A 19,561-nucleotide genomic window follows, 5' to 3' on the forward strand; every position below is an offset into this window, starting at 1 on the left:
TTTTCCAGCCCCTTGCTCTTAGACTAATTAACATCTAGTCCTCTTTAGGACCTCAGCTCAGACTTCACCCCTTCAGGGAGGTCTTCATGACTCCCCAGGCTCTTGTGGCTAGCAGCCCTTCTCTGGCCCCACATTCACCTTGGTCTTCAAACAGGTGTTTGTGCTCCTGCCCGTCCCTGACTCAGAGTGTCAGGCCCTGGGGCAGGGCTCTGTCTATCCTACTTTTGCTGTGTCCTGGCACAGGAGGCTCTCAGTAAATACTGGCTAAATGAATGAATGAGCTAACCTTTCTCTAGCCCAGCCTGAGAAGCAGCACCTTGGCACTAGGAGCCCTGCATAGACCAGATGGAAGCTGGAACCTCTGCACTGGGCTAACTGGCTGACAGTTGGAAAAGGAGCTATTCACATTGGAATGATACTCATGGGCCTTAGAGGAAAAGGTCCCTCATTAATTCATTAGACAAAGAATGACTGGGCATGAAAGAGGACCCTCCCCCGATGCGCCGCCCAAAGGTAGGCTCTTTAGAACTGCTTGATATTGTTTCCTTGTGGCTCGCTAGGCTATATTCTCATAAAATCATGCTTATGGAATATTCTAAATGCAAAAAATAATTTAGCAGAGAAATTGGCCTGAATACAGAACATACTGAGCACTGGAAACAGTCTTGCTTGGTGATACCAGTGCATGTTCCCTCTCTTCACGTGCCCCCTCCTCTTGGGTCTGACCAATTTTGCCCCCAGCTGGACACTCCCTGCACACCACACCTAGATTCTCCCTGGACACCCCTGTCCCTGACAGCACTGCCTTGCTTCCCACCCACTGCAGGGCCAACTCCAAATTCTTCCCATAGTTTGTAAGACCACGTGGCAGGGGACGGCGGTGTGGGAGGAAGGCTCTAACCACCCTTCCACTTTCTTCCTTAACACTGCCCCTCACCCCTTGTATCTCTGGGCCCCCGTGTGGCTGTCCCCTCAGCCTCAGCTGCCTGTAGAGTTTCCCCTTTCTTCTGACACTTAACTCAGCCTGCTTCTTCTTCCAGGAAGCCCCCTGTCCTCCCCAGGTGCACTGTGTGTGCCATTATCTGCTCCCACTCCTTTCAAGTGCTCATCTTCTACACCTATGCACTGGGGGCTGCCCTTGACGTTCTCAGTTTCCAGAATGCCCTTTCCCCATACCCTTACTCTAGTCTGCCAGCAAATCCCTGTCTCCCATCAAGGCTCACTTCAAGTGTTTCCTCCCATTGACAGGTGCCCAGACACTGTTAATGAAACTGTCACCTGTCTCCCCAGGGCTCCTGTATCTTTGTAGATACCTCTTTAAAAACAGCTGTGATAACAACAGCTCCCATCTACCCTAGCGTCTATGCTGTGCCAGTCTCCAGCCTGGCCTCTCCCAGGAACCTGAGGATCAGTGACACGAAGTATGGTTTCCAAGGTCACAATGTGGCACAAAGAGACAGAGCTGGAGAGCCGGGTCCAGACTCAGGCCTTTTTGCTCTTCCTACCAAGCCATCTGCCTCTTTGTCTTCTGTAACAGAACCATTGGTGAGCTTTTCTCCCTCTCTGAATGTGACCCCAGGAGACAGATGACTTATCAGGTATCTCTGGCCTTCAGGGCCTGGCCTGAAGCGGGAGCTCCATGCAAGTTTGTTCACTTGACATGCTGCCCGCAGGATGGCAGAGGGGAGGTAAAGGCCCTGCCTGACTTGGCAGAAAGTCTCCCTAGCTCAGTCGAGCAAAGTAAGTCTTGTTTACCAGGAGGCCCAAGTTCCCTCTATGACTGCCGGAGTAGGCATCCAGTTTCAGTGGCGGAAATTCCTAAGCCAGATAATACCCATCACAAATAAGGACATTGCAGTTCCATGTTGGCTATCAAGAGGATTTATCAGGATTAGCCTACATGTTTGAAACGCCACTTAATCGAGGTCTTGTGCATTACTAAACATTTTTTCCCAAGAATTACTTTTTGCTATTAAAGCTTAAACTCCTGGATATCTTGGTAGGTCATGGCCCCAGACACGTGGGCACAGGCACTTTGCATACACCTACCACAGGGTACTGGGGCCTCTTTCTGGAGGGCTGAGGGTCTTCACAACCAGAAGTGAAGCAGAAAGTCAACCTTGCTTGCTCCTTTGAAATGGAGGTCCCTGAAGTGCAGCCCTGGACCCCGACATAGCTCCTGGGTGGTCACCGAGAGAAGAGGAAAGCAGCTTCCATGTTCTCTACCCAATCACACTAGCCATGGCCACCTTATTCAGGCCCAAGGATTGAATAAGTAATAAGATAAACAAGAGAGCATTACTGCAATCTTGCAGGACCACTTTCATAAATGCTAGTAACAAACAGCAAGTTCGTACAGTCTCAAGTCTTAAAAGTTGGTGACAACTAAGGAAATCAGGATATGGACTAGATAGAGAATAATGATAGGGAATTATTGCTACTTTTCCAAAGTGTGATAATTGTATGGGGTTGTATGTGTGAATGTTCTTATTCTGGGTTCTTCCTCTTGGGCAACATATGCTGAATTAGTTAAGAGTTAAGGATAATGGTGTCTGAAGCTTATTTTTAAAAGATTCAGCCGAAACAAAGTATTCACTTAATGACATTAGATTTGGCAATGATTTTTTTGAATATGACATCAAAAGCTTAGGCAACAACAACAAAAAAATAGATAAACTGGATTACATTAATATGAAACCCTATTGCACATCAAAGAACATTACCAAAAGATTGAAAAAACAACACATGGAATAGGAGAAAATATTTACAAATCACATATTTCATAAGGAGTCACTGTCCAGAATATATAAAGAACTCACACAACTCAACAACAACAAAAACAAACAACCTGATTTTAAAAATGGACAAAGTACTTGATAGACATTTCTCCAAAGAAGATATGTAAATGGCCAATAAGCATGTGAAAAGATGCTGAACGTCAGTAATCATTAGGAAAATGCAAATCAAAATGATCAGGCAATCCCAGTTTTGAGTATAAACTCAAAGGAACTGAAAGCAGGGACTCAAAAAAATATTTGCACACCCACGTTCATAGCAGCATTATTCACAATAGCTGAGAGGTAGAAGCACCCTAGGTGTCCACTGACAGATAAATGAATAAATAAAATGTAGTCGATATGTACCATTTACATATTATTCAGCCTTAAAAAGGAAGGAAATTCTGACACTTGCTACAACGGGAATGAACCTAGAGGATATTATGCTCGGTTGTATCAGATTCTCATGTGAATGGGGGTTCAATCTGATGGCGTCTTTGAGATAGCTTTGCTCAGGCTGTGTTCCTATGTGAGCCCAGCTGAGCGTGCAGTTTCCTTTTCCTTCGACCACGTGAAGGTATTTGAATGAGAATCTTAGCGCGGCCTGTGGGGCAAGGAGAATGCCTCATTTTGTCTTCAGTTTGGCTGACAGCTGAGATTACCTCTGACAATCTCTATACAGAGTCACTGGCTTTTCTGCTGCTATTAAAGTTGCCGATTTCAGGGATCTGCCTCTTACATGCCCAGAATTGCTTCTCCCAGAGTCAGCAGGAGGAGGGCTGGGAGCAGGAAACATCTGGGGTGGGGGTAGGAGGCAGGAACATCAACAGACCCCGTGTTGTAGGGCACAAGACCAAGGCAGACCCATTTGCCAGCTGCCCCCAGTGGAGCTATCTATACCTACCAAGAAACATTCTAACGGCTTGTTATTTTTTAAGGCATTGGTAAATTATAGCTACCTCAAATAGACAAGTCTTCTGTGGGGAATGTAAGAATGACTGATGGAGAGTAACAAAATAAAATTGGCTAACCAAACCAGGAGTACTGGAAAGTTAATAACCGGTTCTCAGAGGGGAATGCTGTGGGAGGCTGTATCCTGGGGATAGAGGGGAGGCTAGGGCCTATATTTAGCTGTGGTTATAATTAGTCAAAAGCCTCCATGTGGCTAATCTTTCCAAGACATCACAGTAGCCTTCCAAGGACCATAGGTGGACTATAGGCAGAGGTGGCCTCCCGGCATGCGGATTGGAGATCTGCAGGAAACTGGGAGCAGGGGGCTTAATCATTGACACTGGCACATCTGAAACACTGGATGGGGTCTGGAGCGGCACCTGTCTGTAGAAATAAAATGAAGTGGAGTTGGCCACTCCTCACAGCTCTCACCATATGGCCTGCCAGTGTACTATAAACCAGCCAGGATGCTCCTGGCAGGGATCCCAATATATTTATAGAGAACAGAGACTTGGTTCTAGAAGACAAAGTGCCTTAACACATAAACAGTGCACGTTCCCAGTGGAAGATGGGCTCAGAATCACAGCTTCTCTTCCTCCCAGCTTCTACCCAGTTCACAGGCCAAAGGCTGGAGCTTGGAAAGAAAGCAGTGCATTCTATTTGTGAGTGACTACTGGTTAGCAATGGTGTGAGGGCAGGAGGAGACTCTAAGCAGCTCCCCTCCTCATCTCTTCCCCTGAGTCCTTGGTCAGAAAGCTAACAAGAACATTCAAGAGTGGGAGGGATTCGTCACATTCAGAGGGTAGAATGATTAGTATGTCAGTATTCCAGTGTTCTTTCTGGCCAGGGACTCTAAATGTGTAGATAGACAAAAAATACCTGAGTAGCAACTTATTTGTTCCCAGGATTTTAGCGGCAAGAGCACTTGGCTCAGAGCAGAGAGGTCAGGGCTCAAAACCCTATTTCGTAGGTGTGTCCTCTGGTAAGTGACTTGCCCTGTCTGGGCTCAAGGTTTCACAAATGCAAATACTGATAATAAGACTGCCTCCTCAGATCTCTGGGAGAAGAAAGGGCTAGTCTGACACAGAAGGAGGGCGCACCCATCCTGCATTGGATGGTGCTCAGACAACCCAAGGCATTTACTGCAACACTCCTGGAGGCCACACCACCAGGAGAATCTGTCTGTGGGCTGACAGATGTGAAGTGATGCTAGTGAAGGGCGTCATGCTGTAACAGTCCTGGGTGGGTTGTGAGAACACTTGCCACAGCAAACCCCAAACAAACATCCTGCTTTTGATATTCGAATCGCAGAGCCAGCCTGTTTCCCCAGAGACAGACTTCCAAATCTTCAGGAGAGCCCCTCACACTCCCCAAGCCTTCGCTCTTCCTAGCAGGCTGGCTTTAGTAAGCTTGTTAGGCAAATGTTTCTTTTCTTTTTGAGGCTTTTTTAGCTGCAGGGCTCCATGGGAAATATCTTAGTTAAAGATGTGCCTTAAGACACCCAGATGAGATCTGGGAGCTGCCTTTTCTGAGCATATTTCCCTCTGGACGTTGCTATTTTTAAAGCTCAGCAGAAGGGTCAAAGGGAGACTCAGAGCGGGGGGATGGGGAGGGGCAACTGCTCTCTTCTGGGGAATGGTAAGGCTTGTTTCTATTCATTCCAGTGGGAGTTCAGCCTTGGGGCTGACCAGCCACCTCCCTCCTTGCAGTCTTCCCAGCAGGGACATTTATTAGTGTTTCTAAAGAATCACCCCATTTACCTGATCAGTCAGAAACCTGATACATGAGGGCGTGCCACCCAGGATTCAGGAAGAGCCTGTGTGCTGTATATTCACACCAGACTCTTCCATGTGTTTAAGGCTTTCAATGGAATTTTCCATTATTTCAAAAATGAGATAAAACTCTGAGAGTTGCTATTTTTAAACAAAGAGGGCTGGGAATAATTTTATTATTTTTCTTCTTTGCCCAAGTACTTTCAGGTGTTGAGATAAATGACTATGATTTGCACCTGGATGTTTCCTCTCAGCGATCTCAAGGAGGCCCCTCTCTCCCTCCCCCTCCTCTCCCCCCGCCCATACTCATTGTAGTCCTGGCATAGCTGCTGCAAAAATAATTGGTTTTACTAAAGATTGCACTTTGAAGCTGGAGCCGTTATGGGGGATGCCAGCAGGTGGAGGAACCCCTGGCCTACACTGACTCCTCTCACAAAGTGAGTCCTGCACACAAAGCAATGGCCCCCAGCCATGAGCTGCATGGACCAGTAATTACAAAACAGGAAAAAGAGTTTAATGATCATAAAGACTAGCTGGAAGGAGGCACCCAAGCACGGGCTTTTGAATCAAATGGGTTCAAATCCCAGCTCTGTCTCTGACTGATTGTGCAAACTTGGACAAATCATTTAACCTCTGAGCCTCAGTTTCCTCATCTGTGAAATGGGATTAATGTCTGTCTCATTCATGTCAGGATTAAATCAAACAGCATATGCTTGGTTTTGGTCTTTCTGGGTCCTAAAGTTGTGCCTTTTCACCGTCTAGATCTGCCCTTTGGAATTACATTTTTTTTTTTCTTTACTTAAATATTCTTTGACCCTAGTGGGTCAAATTTGGCCCCAAGATGTGGATTTGAGAGGCATTGTGGGTTTTAAAAATTAGATTAAATTAAAATTAAAATCGAATGTCAATGACTTGAGTAGATCAGATACCCTCTGTCTCCTCACAGGCCCCATGGCTCGCTAAAGCCTCTCACCAGCCCTGATTCATAAACAGCTGCTGGCCCTGGAGGCTTAGGAGTTTTGACCCCTGATCAAGAATGTCTCCTTACATGTTAGGGATGATTCACATTTAGTTGCCCACTCTCTAAGTGACTCAAAAGGCCAGGAGGTCAAGTTTTATAATGAAGCTAGAGTCTAGCTGCTCAAGTTCCAAGAAAACCCGGGAAAGTCACAGCACTCCATTCCTTTTTACAGGGTCCTTGGGAAGCCACCAATTTCATGACTTCAAATTCCTAAGGCAAGATTGGAAACTGAGCCAGAAGAGTTGTAAAATGACTTACTTAAACCTGAAGATAATTCCAGTGTCTTCCAGGAGTCCAGAGTCGCTGCCTGTCCTTTAGCCATAAGTCTATAGGAGTTTGCTGTCCTCACAGACAAAGCAAAGCTGGGGACCACACCTACCTAAACTCTCTGGTTGGTCCCACTAGTGGGTGACCCAGGCAAGTTCTCTCATCTTACAGAGCCTCAGTTTCCTCTTTTGGGGCTGCCATGCATGAGTAAGCACACAGCACCCACCTGGCACAGATCATTAAGGCTTAATTAAAGGCAGGTATAGGTGCTGGCCTTTCATTAAATGGGAGGTGAGTTGGCTCACTGAACAGCATCTTAATAGACCAACCCCAATCTCTGGGATTTGGGACTCTGCTCAGACTCAGTCTCTCAGGTACATTGTTGACCCTTTGTCCATGCTGACCTTGGTGCCTGGTCCAAGAAATGGTGACATTGACTTATGGCACGACCTCCCAGCTTATTCCCCTAAAGCTACCTTGCCTCTTCTTTCTAAGCTTTTCTCAGCAGGTTTTGCTTATATAGAAGGCAGTACCACTCCGCTCAGGAGGCTGCAACATACTCATGGCAGGGCAGTGGCTCCTGGGAGATGGGATTTGTGGGATATCTCATGATCCACTCTCATTTTACCCCTGAACACTCACCTGCTGCCCTACGTGTGGTCAAACCAAACTATTTGCTGTTCTGCAAATGTGCTGTCCTCTCTCTACACCAGGACTCTTTACCCACGCTATTCCCTCCACCCGAACCCTCTTCCTCTGATCCCCCTTCAGCCCAGCACCGCCCCTACAACTCATGGACATAGGACATTTGGCCTGGCCTGAATCCATTCTTCTGTCCTCAGCTACTGTATCCCAATTCCACACTCCACCCCCTCTTGGTCCATGAGGCTGGATGGGGTTGACACTGCTCCCTTTTCTGGACAAATAACCCAGGCTTGGACAATCAGCTAATAAGAATTGGCCCTGGGACTTTTCTTGGAAAGAGGTGCTGTCTTTCCATTGGGGTTACTCATGTAAAGCTGCCGGTGGCTATCTCTGCGCCCCCTTGAGGAAAGTTTGGTTGGGAATGAAGCCAAACCTGTGGATGTGAGATCTGGGGAGAATGAATGGTGAATGAGGCATTCGAGACCCTGGATCCACCCATGCCTGAAACCTTTAGTTATATTCACCAATAAATTCTACTTTTTGCTTAAAACACTTTAAGTTTCTGTCACTTACAGCCGAAAGATATTTGGCCGATATACACACAACTTCATCTGGTTAGCTCCTTTCCACCTTTAGGGCACAACTCAGGCATCATGACCACGCGTCCCTTCTCTCCCAGTCCTGAAGCCAGACGGCATCTCACACATGTTTGTACAGGGCCTCAGTGAAAGGACAGCAAAATGCCACAGACAGCCAAAACTTAGATTTCCCACTGGGACTGCTGCTCTCACTCCCTCATCAGTCCCAGCTACCCCCTGGTTTTCAGAAATACTCTCACCTCTGTCTTATTCCGAGAGAGCACACTGGCGTCGATTGGGCCCAGGGACATGTTTGGCAGGACAAGGTTGAGAACTTTTGCAGCAAGGACCTAGCCAGGGAGGAAAAACAAGGGTATGAGTACAGTGGGATCCATGCCCAGCTCCACCCACAGGACAGTTTACAGTAAATTATGGAAAGTGACACCCAAACTGAACATCAGCCAGGTTTGTTTCCTAAGGCTGAGCACCTCGGGACTCTCCCTGCTCTGACTCAGACAGCCTTGAGCTAGTCTGGCCCAGCTCCTCATGGGGAGCCAGTGAGAAGCAGCCGCCAGGACTGACGGAGGGAATGCCACATCTATTTTTTGCCTGCTCCAGCTTCTGTGCAGTCACCATCCCCACAATCACTCATCGGCCATAGTTTTGAATTATTTGTACGTACAGCCTAGCTAAGCTCTTGTGCACAAGCCACTTCTCAGGGGATCCTGAAAAAGGACAGCAGGAACAGAATCACCTAGGTCACCTGAGAATGAAGCTGAACAGCCCAGAAGGCCCCAGAGGAACCTGCTCTGATCAGAAAGAATCTGTCGATTGTCATGGTTTCTCTTGGAGGGGAACAGAAATAGTCACCCAGCTTTATTAGAAGATGTGTAGCAGAGGGAGCAAGATCAGACTCGATTCCTGGCTGTGCTGTCTCATGCATGTGGACACAAGAGCTGACTATTATTGAGCCTCTGCTTCTTTAGCTGCCAAGGGGGACTGCTGTGTACAAAAGCACTGGACAATAGGCGCTTAATAAATGCTCCTTGAACTGGAACCCGATTCAGGTACAGATCTCCCTGCCCCACCCCACTCTCTCTCCTGCTAGATCTGGTGTCTATCCAGCAAAAGCGTGAACCTGGATTTCACAATTGTGCCTGCAGAGGGGGACTGTTCTCATTTCTGTACTGTGCATAGACACTTGGGGATAAAAGATGCTATTTCAAAAATGAGCTGTGAAATGCTGCAATTAGAATCACATTGAGGGTGGCAGTGAATTCTCATTGCACGTTGAGGGTGCGTGTCATAGAACTAAGAAGTAAGGTCTCCTCAGTACCCTTGTCGGGGTGGGGACACTGATAGCTACTGTAACAATCTTTTGGTGCATCCGGCACAGTTGTAAGTACCCAGTCTTTTAATCTTGACACCAAATGCTATGAAGTAAGGGTTTACCCTGATTTAACACACAAGAAAACAGAGGCTTAGTGCCATACTGTGCAGTCAACTGGAAAAGGAGCAAGAGTCTGGGTAAGGCCACGCTTTCCCTTTATGCCAGTGGCCTTCGTGTCCTTCAATTCTCTCTCTTTCCTGCCATATAAATGCAAAAGGCCTAACCTTTCCTGTGGATGACCAAAAACAGGAGGCATTGATACTCTCCATGGTGACACAATTGCTGTACTACCCAATCTCTCTTCACACTCAGAGTTATAAAACGTGCTATTCCTTGAGCAAGTTTGATGTAACCTCACATCGCCAGGGATCAGGCAGGGCTTTGCTCCTAAAGAACACACATGCAAATACCTATTCTGACCTTCACATGGTCAACTCTCCATTTTCAGTGCAGGATGGCAGTGCCCTGCTTTTAAGACTACCATAGCTCATTGCACCCCCAGCCTGGTGTCCAGGCATGCAAAACCCCATGCATGCTGACTTGCTGCTGTCAATGTGTCAGGCGCTATTGCCAAGCTCTGAGCTGACCTGTGATGACAGTCTAGTATAGAAATATAAGAAAATCCAACTTGGAATACTAGGTTAGCACTTGAATCAGTCCACACAGTCTGAAGCCTCACAGATGGATACGATCTATTGGGCAGGCTCAAGAGGCAAGGTGGGGTTGTGGGCCAGTTTCATGGACAAGAACAGGACCGGAAAGGCTCAGAATTCTGGGAGCTCTACGAAAGAAAAGGACCTGAGTGTTTCCAAACACAAATCAAATGTCTGTGACCTCCAGGAACTGGGGGCTCCTCTGGGAACCTAAATTCAGGAGTTAGTATCTATGTTTTCAAAGGTTAAACATTTTTAATAAAGAGAAAACACAGCAGATAAAAAGTGCACTGCAGGCTCACAGAGAGGAGTGGGCACCAGCCCTGTGGCCTTCACTGGGCTCCAACGGTGGACTTTTAGGGACTTATCTACTCCAGCAATGGTGGCCCAAGGGCAATACTATTAGGAAAAAACTTAATGTATATCTCAAAGTTTATAGAGCTGACTCTTAGACATTCTGCTTTTCTCGATGACTCTTGCCCACAGCTCCTTGAGTGGACACAGGGGCTGAGAGTTGATTCTACTGCCATGCCCAGGAATCACAAGGTGATTGTGTGTGATCGAACCATGTACAAATGTCAGTCTCCAGACGATGCTGCAGTTTGGCCTGTCTGCCTGCTTGAACTGGCATGGCCTTCTCAAGGACACGGCTGTTTTTCTGCAAGCCAACTTCCTACCCATTCCCAGGAGAGATGGCCGACTGCCAGGAAAAGGCCCAGGGACAGAGAGCCTCAGCACTTACCCTGAAACAGAAGCAAGGAGAGAGACCACGCAGCACTGCTCCATTTCCCCAAAACCCACCAGCAGATTTCTCATTTGCCAACAATTTATGTTTTGTTGCCTGTCACCTAATTCTACATGGACCTAGGCACATAGGTGGTGGCCATTTGTGAAGAGGTAGACCTACCTTTGTCTTTGAATCTATGTTCCTGCTGCTAGCAGTCCTTAAATTCAAAAGTTATACCCCAAAGTGCTAAGGTCTCTATTCCAGGAGAAGATGCTGACAGTTTAGGCTCAACAAGGATCAGAAAAGGCTGTGTCGTGGCTGGTACTGTCCTTGCACTGGTTTCATAGGTAGTGAGGGAGACTAGAAAGCCAGAAGGACTCTGGCTCCAGGAGAGAATTACAGAAAACATCTTGTTCTGTCCTTTCTCTGAGCCAGTGGTCTTTTCTCTCTTTTACCAGGGGAACTTTCTTAAGCTAAAGAAAGCTTTTTAGGAAAAGAGCTTTATAGGAAAAATAAAAGAGGAGGGGGCATTTCTGGAGGAGTAATTGCTTTGCAGAAAATGAAGCGTTTGGTTCCTGGAGGATCAGGTGACCACCTGTCTCCTCCTTCCAATTACAAGAAACCAAGTCCTGAGGATTACCCCTCCCACAGCTGCCAATGGCCTACTGCCCAAAGCACAAACAGGAGGAGACATGGGCAAGGACACATCATGCTTAGGACTGGAGGTGGCAGGTGGCAGAGCCAGAGGATGTGTGCAACTGCATGCTTCTCACCACAAGGACTCTCAGGGTGGCAGCCGTTCTCACTCCTCTAAGCGAGCTGATGTTGGTGGGTTCAGGATGGGTGAATGCCCCTAAATGACTGCACAACTCCAGTGGCTGAGTGTAGTGGAAGATACTGGTGTCCTAGTAATGAGAACTGGTTGTTCAATCACAAATATAGATGAGGGGTAAGTGTGCATATATTGCAGCCTGTTCTCCATTCTGCATGGTTAGGTCCTGCCACTAAACTCTGCAGGATGTCACCCCGAGAATAGAAAAGTCTCAATCTATAGATGATTATGAAGCCCTGGGTGTGAGTTAACACCTGGGAGAATTCGTGGAGAGGCATGAGGCAGATACACCCCTCACCCCAGAAAGACAGTCCTTGGTTTTGAACATTTTGTTCCTTCCATCCAGTTAGCACATTGGCAGGGGGCACAGCACAGCCATCTGGCAGCCTGTCCTTTACTGATATTCTATGGCCTCCCTGCTCTAAGAGTGGCCCTCAGACCAGCAGCATGAGCAGTTCTGCCTATCAGATCAGGATCTACATTTTCACAGGACACCTGGAGCATTTGTGTGTGCCCTGAAGTCTGAGGGGCCTGTGTGTTTCAGAGAAGCATCACAATGCCTCTTCCCAGGCCCCACCCTGAAAGATTGACTGAGTTGGGGCATCGGTTTTTTTTAAAAAGCTCCCTAGGTGATTCCAGTGTGCAGCCAGAGTAGAGAAAGGGTTCCTGACCCGCACTGGTTGGAGGGCAGGGGCACAGATGTCTCTGAAGGGCAGGCCGCCCTTCTGAAGAAGCTACAATAAGAGATGTTTGCACAGTCCTGACCCTCAATTCTTTTTCTAAACCTGCATAGTGAGTTCCAAACCACATTTCTAACAGGACTTAATTGGGTAGAGGCAACTTTTGATGACAATAGTGTCGCAGCTTGAAAAAAAATGGTGCTTAGCTTCTTCTCCACAAAAGATCCAAGAAAGATTCAGGGGCAGGGTACTTTGCATAGTTGCAAAAGCAATCCCCTCTCCCTGCTGTTCTTTTAGGGTTTGTTTATTTCATTTGCCTAATGTCTCATGAAGGAAGAAAGGGTGAGCTGGGTGCAGAAGAACTAAACAGAAGCAGTGAATCGATTGTGGCACTGAAGGAAGACAGAAGGGCCGAGAAAGGGGTCTTGAGGTCGAGTAGTAAGGAAAGAGTTGGAGGTGGAAAGAGACTGGTAGACCCCCCACGCAGAAGAATCAGTTTTGTCCAGGTTGCCTGAGTTGCTGCTGCTGCTTCTGGTCATAATCTCCCTCGGCTTCAGCTATCAGCTGCAAGAGCCCCATACTTATTTCCAAGAGAAGTCAGAGGAAGCCACAGAACAGGTGTGGGGGTGGGGAGTATTCTATAAAGAAAGTAGAATACAAGGTATTACCATTCTTGATGCCTTTTCAACCAAACTCTTCTGATAATCCTGCGGGAGTGTGGAAAGAACCCCAGCCGAAGATCCAGCTCAAAAGAGGGGTGACCCCAAATGGGCCCCCCTAGAGGTGAGATTCCCACCATCATCATGACCCCAATAGGCTAAGTCAGGTTTGTGCAATTACAGAGCTCTCAGTGCCACCGACTCAATAGGGACTCCAGGTCTTGTTGCCTGAGAATAATTTGGGGGCCAAGACCCACAACAAATGGACATACAGTCACTGGACCCCAGACCCAGAAAGGGAGGCAATGAAATGGAAGAATCAGACTCGGAGACTGGGAGCCAGGCAAATTTGCATCTCCAATTCTGCATCCCCAAGAAAGTCTATGATCCTCAGTGTCTTTACCTCTAAAATGGGGATAATAAAAAGAACCTCAAAGCATTGCTGGGAAGGTTACTCGAGACTTGATTCCCACAGAGCATTTCCTAACTGCCTTCCTGGCTTTTGGCCCTAGGAGAAGCTCAAGAAATATGCATTGGTTGACTGAAGGAGTAAGCACATACCAACGTTATTCAGAGTGAGACTTCAAAAAGAGTACTTGGTGTGCAGCTTTGCAACAAATGTCACATCACAGCTAGAACTCCAAATTATTTCACTCATGAAAGAGAACAACTCCCCAGAAACAAAGTCCACCTCCTGATGACCAAGAGACTAGAATGTATCCTGTGTCCTTGACATGCCCTGTGGCATTCCTAGATGAACTGCGGGCTCATCACTTTAGATACTAGAGACTTGCACAAATGCCTTTATTGATCTGAAAGGTTTTAATAGCCCCCTAAGATCATTTTAAAGCTTCTGCCTATGAAAGACTTGACACGGGGGAGGTAATTATAATAGCTGTCTTCTAACATGGTTCCAACAGGTTGACCCGTGCAAAAGGAGGCTAGAACTCCATGCCTTCCGTGGGGGTGGCTTCAGAACAAGGGTCAGAGGACAGCCCAAACTGTCTCAGGAGGGAAAGTGCATCCTCCAGCAGACAAAAAATAGAAAGAACTGTGTGCCCTTTTTGGTAAGCCCCTGGGAAGGACGGAAGGACATTTGCTGGCTTCTGGGGCTCCTCAAAGATGTATTGAGGAGGTGACTCATTCCTCAAGTCCTAAGTGTCTAGAAGTCTGAACCCCCAGCTATTAGGGAGCAGGTGTCTACAGGATAGAGGTAACAATGCCCTGCTGTGCATTGCTGCTGCCAAATTCATGACCACTGCTAAGTCTGGGACTCTATGGTTTTAATTGTGCCTAAAGTTGGAAAGCTTGGCAGTCCTCCATATCCCCGCCCGTTTCCCCTCCACTCCCTAGTGCTCCGGGGTCCTTCTGGATTCTGATGACTAAAAACAGATGAGTGACATTCAGATAGGAAGTGGGCTAAAGTCAGGATAACCTGGGCGGGTTTCAGGGTGAAAGGGAGTATCCTTCCTGGAGCAAGATAATTGGCCTCATTTCCTTGTCTGTGAATTGAGAATAGTTTTCCCTCCTTACAGGGCGGTGACGGAGAGGAAGTCACCCAATGAGTGCTAGGTTCAAGGAGAGCTAGGTTCATAGTAGCCACTCACTTCTCCTTACTTGGCTAAGTGCCCTGGTTGGCTGGAAGTGGAAGCATTTGGAAGCATGGGCTGGCTTCTACATTTGACCCTGGACACAAGAGGATGACGTCTAGGCAACAGGTGGAGAAGGTCATTTGGAAGACTAGCAGGAAAGGAGGAGCTTGGCAGCCTGCTGCATGTTCCTAGGTGTCCTCTTGGGACAGGTCAGGGTGAGGAGACCCTAGACTAGCTCAGAATTTGACACTTCCTACCTGGGCAACCAAGGGTTTCCCCTCTGTCCCTGGTATTACTCCAGCCGTACCTTCCCCAGAGCATAATCCCAGTGAAATGGCCTCATAAATAGCCGAGACTTGGTCTGATGCACTAGATTTTTGTTTTTAAATTTCTTCTGCTGTCATTTCCCTTGTGCAACCACATTCTTAGCAAAGTGTTTGAAGGCCAGAAGCCTCTGTCTTTGTCTCTCCTCCAGGCTAAATATACCCCAGCTTGTTGAAAACAGAGCATGCAGGTTAAGAACCAGCTGTATGCAGGACTGGGCGGAGGTCTAGTGTTCTCACATTTCAGGGTAGGGGGTGTGGGCAAAAAAAGAGGTTCTATGGAAAGTAACCTCACAGTGCGATCTTAACCAGGCAAGTCAAGGTGGGTAGTCATGCCCCAGGCATACAATTTCATTACCAAAAGGCTTCTTTTTGCTTTAAGCAAGCCCTGTCCATCATATTTCTGTGCATCCAGGATAACACACCTTTGCAATGCCTCTTTCAGACTCCTCCTTCTAAGGCAAAACCACCTAGAGGGCAAATAAATTTAACTATCCTGTAACCTGATCCCGGCCTTCCTTTCCCCCACCGCCATGTAATCTTCCTTAAGTTGTTCCCTCCTTAATTTCAAATACATAAAAATAACTGCAAAATTGATATTTTCCAGAGCATTGGAGATCTTGCTCCCCAGCATGTGTTGTCAGTTTGGCTTAAACACATAAAATTTTCCTACAGGTTTCGCTGTTTCTTATGTCGACAGGGGAACTTCCATGTACTCCTCTGTACTGAAAAGCTTGGAATCTCACACTGCCTGCTTTAATGATTTCAGGAATCTCTATAGCAGGAATTACTGGCCATGAAATAAACCTTTGAAAAGTCCAGAGCTGAGCTCTGAAAGAGAAGTCATGAGGCTCTGCATTCTGTGGCCCCGACAGCGAGACTGACCAGGGAAAGGGCTCCTCCTGTGCCTCAACTTTCTCAGCAAGAGGTGGTCTTTAAGACTGTCCATCTTTGGGGTCCATATGAGCAAACCAGTTAACAACCTGAAGGTCGGTCAGCAGGGCCTCACCTAACTAGAGCCCATCTTGTAGCGGGCCCCTTGTTCGTCTGAGAGAAGCACTAAGAAGGACTGCTCTCCAAAGCAGCCAAATTCAACTCAAAACTCACAAAAACTTACCAGCCAAGGGAACAAAACAATGAAACAAAAAGTACAAGGAGCATATTCCCTCCGTGTAAAGCACAGGAACAAATGGAGTGTGTGTGAATGTCCATCCACAGAAGATGACCCACCCCCTCTGTAATTCTGGCTGCTCATCTTACCTGGATTGTACAAATGTATTATTCTAAAAAAATTTAAATTAAATCTTAAACAAAGATTCAGTAAGACTCTTTCTGGTAGGTTGTCAGACAGGACCAGATGTGTGGAGGGTGATCAAGACATCTGGGGCAAGCAGACGACTGAATCATAGGCTCTGTCAGTCAGAACTGCACAAGAGCCAGGGGCAGCAACGGAACCCAGAGCAGGGAGGACGTGCCCTCACGTCTGAGGGCAACGAGAAATCTAATTCATCTTGGCTGATAAGAAGAGACCTGCATCTCCCCAGGGACAGCTGGCTCCTGATTGGAGAAGGTGATCCATTAGCACAGGGCTCTGAAAAGTCACAATGGTATGGCCTTGCCCAGAAGTTCTGCATCTACCAGTGGCTCTGAGAGAAAACCTTGCCAGCTCCATCTCCAAGCTCGGCTGCCATGACCATCCTCATGTGCTTCATCTGAGAAGCCTCACAGTCCCTGGCTTTTATATAAGAAAATTTTCCAGTGCAGAAAACATCTACCTTCTTCTATGGGGAAACACCTTAGAAGGGGAATGGACAGCCCCGGATTCAAATCCATCACACAAGTTTCACGATCCTGGCGAGTCACTCATCCAGTCTAAGATTCATGTTCCATCCATAAAACACAGGTCGTGACCTCTTCCTAGGTTAGTTGACGGGAGTTAAGTGAGATAATGCACATTAAAGCACAGCACCTGCCTGGCGCTCACTGAGCCCATTAAATCTTTATGACTCAAAGCACATGGACAGCAGATGTCTCGATCCCCTCTCCTCTGTGACCCTGTTCTTGCTTATTCTATCTGGACAAGAACCCTTAACTGATTTAGCTCACATTAGGCAATCACAGTCAGGATAGGAGCTCTTTAGAAGGTCGTGCCCCCTCTTGCACATTTAAATGGCCAAGAAGTAGCCATCTTGCATCTGTGCATTACCTGTGATTCTGTGGATGACCTCGTTTATTTCCATGGCCGACTCATGGTAGCCCTTGCCTACACTGTTGTCCCACACGACACTGAAATTTTCTAACGATAATTGATTTCAACAAGGCAGTGGTGATTTCCTTAAAATGGAATAAAATTCAAAGGAGCTAGCTGTCTTTCTTCTTCCTGGAATTAAGTAAATTGTTCTCTGCTTGAACTATCAGATAGTTCCAGGTTTCTCTTTTGCTCAGCTTGTCCTCATTTCAAACTGGTGAAATTTTTTGTGTGTAATGGGAAACCCTTACACAGGACCTGCTAGCTCATCTCTAGGGCCAGGATTAAGTCTGTGGCTGTTGGCTGTAGGAAATGTTTGAAGACATTTTGATAAGATTTCATTCCTTGTCCTGTGTTCCCCTCTTTGGGTCCTCAGGGGAATATCGGAGGCATCAGAGCTAAGGCAATGATTTAAATAATCTCACTGTCACTGATGGTAAGGCTAAGGAAGGTAGGGTGAGCCCATGGCCTAATAGCTGCCTAGTTCTCTATGGCCCTGTGACTTGACTTACCACCTCACCCTCCATACTTCTTTGAGAGTTCTGAGTACTGGCTCAGGAGGCAGAAGTCCCACATGGCACTGGGGTGAGATGGAACATTCCTTGGGGATACGCAGGGTGGGGATTTTCTACTTTAATTCAGTTATTATTTCTCTCAAGCTTCATGCCCCTAAATAATAGGTCTACCATATGTCAACAACCCACATTCACAGTTAAGCAGGCCTGCTGAGGCCACCAGTTTCCTCTCCTTTCTCAGAGAGAGAAGGCATCTATTCTACTTCTGGTAGTATTATTGGCTCATTTGTCTTTTCAACGCAGCTCAAAGCCCCAGAAACAAGAGGTGTACACATATGCCATTGTGTAACATTTTAACCAGAAAAACAAAATGATGGCTTGGTTAGACTCTGAGGGGAAAGGGCACTGGGATGGAGGAGAGCTACAGTGAACATGACTCTATGTTGCAATTACAAATAGCCTACAAACAGTGCACTTTTGGCTGAAGTTGGTAAATAGTCAACGAAAATTGCCCTTGCTTGTGACTTTTTAACAAAGGTTACTTTGCTGGATTCCTAACAAGTGTAACTCTCCTTTTTTTTTTTTTTTTTTGGTTCAACAATAAAACATGCACAAACAGGAAGTCATTTTTCCTTTGTCTTTGGGGGAAAAATGTGCCCGACTTTAGAAATTATAAACCCCGGTGGCAACAATGTTTGATATTTGTCTAAACCTTATCACAATAGTGCATGAAGTTCAAGAATGGACTTTGGCCCCTTTTCCCCAGCCTCCAGATATAAATGGACGCTCCAAGTCCTTGGGAAGCTGCAGAAGTTTCACAGAACTAGTTTACCTTGAAAGTTGTTGCAGACTCAGGACTGGCAAGAACCAAAGGTGAAATGAGAACCATGCCAGAGAAGTGGCCTGGCCTCTCTGCAGCTGTGAGGATGGCGATGGCACCTCCCTGCAATGCAAAATGGGCAGAGTTGCTGTGTGCTGGCTTCTACCAGCACGTGGATTTCTAATGAGACCGATGGATGAGGTCCTCCTAAACTGCGGGCCTGGCCGAGAACCCCGAGGAGGTCTACCTTGGAATAGACACCACTGAATGTTGGATAAACTGAGTCTGCAATTATTTTACTACACGTTTTTTTTCCAAAAGCAAACATTTCAGAGAGATATAAATAAGGTTCCTGCTTGTGGGCTGCAAATTAAACAACACATTCCTACTTCATTTCAAGCCAAAAGCTGGCAGATATCCAATTCATCCATTCCATCAGGCTTAATATGAGATTTTTTAAAAATTTGTAGCCTGATCATAATAAGAAGTTGCCATGCCTTTTTTTCCCCTCCCTGGTTCAGTAAAGGCCCCAGAAATTTAAGATCCAAGAAAAATCGTGAACGTGAATGGTGTTGAAGGTCTGAGGCCTTGGCTGTTTGCTGAAGCTGCAGGTAATTTGAACCAAGGGCGGAAACTGCAAATGCTTTCAGGGGCCAGGCAGGTAAGAGAAACACAAGAACAGAGCCAGGCTGTGATGTAGGGGGCGGAAGCTCTGCCCTGGATTGAAAAGTTTCACCATATCCAAAATCGAGCAGTTCAAATTCTCTGCCAGCCAACACTTCAGGTTGGGAAGATCTGTCCCAGTTGGGATGCTGCCAGTTTGAAGACTCCCAATTTAAAGATTATATGTGGTCAATTCCTGCAGGGTTTTATACATTTAAAAGGTGAAAAAAAATTTTGAATGACCTTTAAGGAATTGTATCCACAGGGAGCCTACTTCTCATCTGTACTGTACAGCTCCAAAGAAAGCATTCAGGATTTTTGGCACATTCAGTGTGCTTCTCACTGACTAAAGCGCCATCCCTGCTCTGAGAAGTGGCTCTGCGGGGAGCAGAAGTGCCCTTGAGGGCCTCACTATGAAATGGCACTGAGGTGGAAATTGGGTTTTAAA

General features: G+C 46.7%; 1 protein-coding gene across 3 annotated transcripts in view; it reads right to left on the reverse strand.

Moving 5' to 3' along the window:
- The window catches only part of MGLL (monoglyceride lipase), a 122,611-nt gene that overhangs the window by 10,411 nt on the left and 92,639 nt on the right, over positions 1-19,561 (reverse strand). For 2 of the 3 annotated variants that reach the window (XM_006911444.3, XM_025046478.1), the window contains 2 exons: positions 18,463-18,573; positions 8,272-8,361 (listed from right to left, as the gene is read on the reverse strand). In XM_006911444.3, the coding sequence (XP_006911506.1) occupies positions 8,272-8,361; positions 18,463-18,573 (201 nt within the window). The remainder of the gene's footprint in view (positions 1-8,271; positions 8,362-18,462; positions 18,574-19,561) is intronic. The other variant, XM_006911445.3, reaches the window with a different exon arrangement.

This window comes from Pteropus alecto, unplaced genomic scaffold, assembly GCF_000325575.1.
Source record: "Pteropus alecto unplaced genomic scaffold, ASM32557v1 scaffold124, whole genome shotgun sequence".
NCBI classification, from domain to species: domain Eukaryota; kingdom Metazoa; phylum Chordata; class Mammalia; order Chiroptera; family Pteropodidae; genus Pteropus; species Pteropus alecto.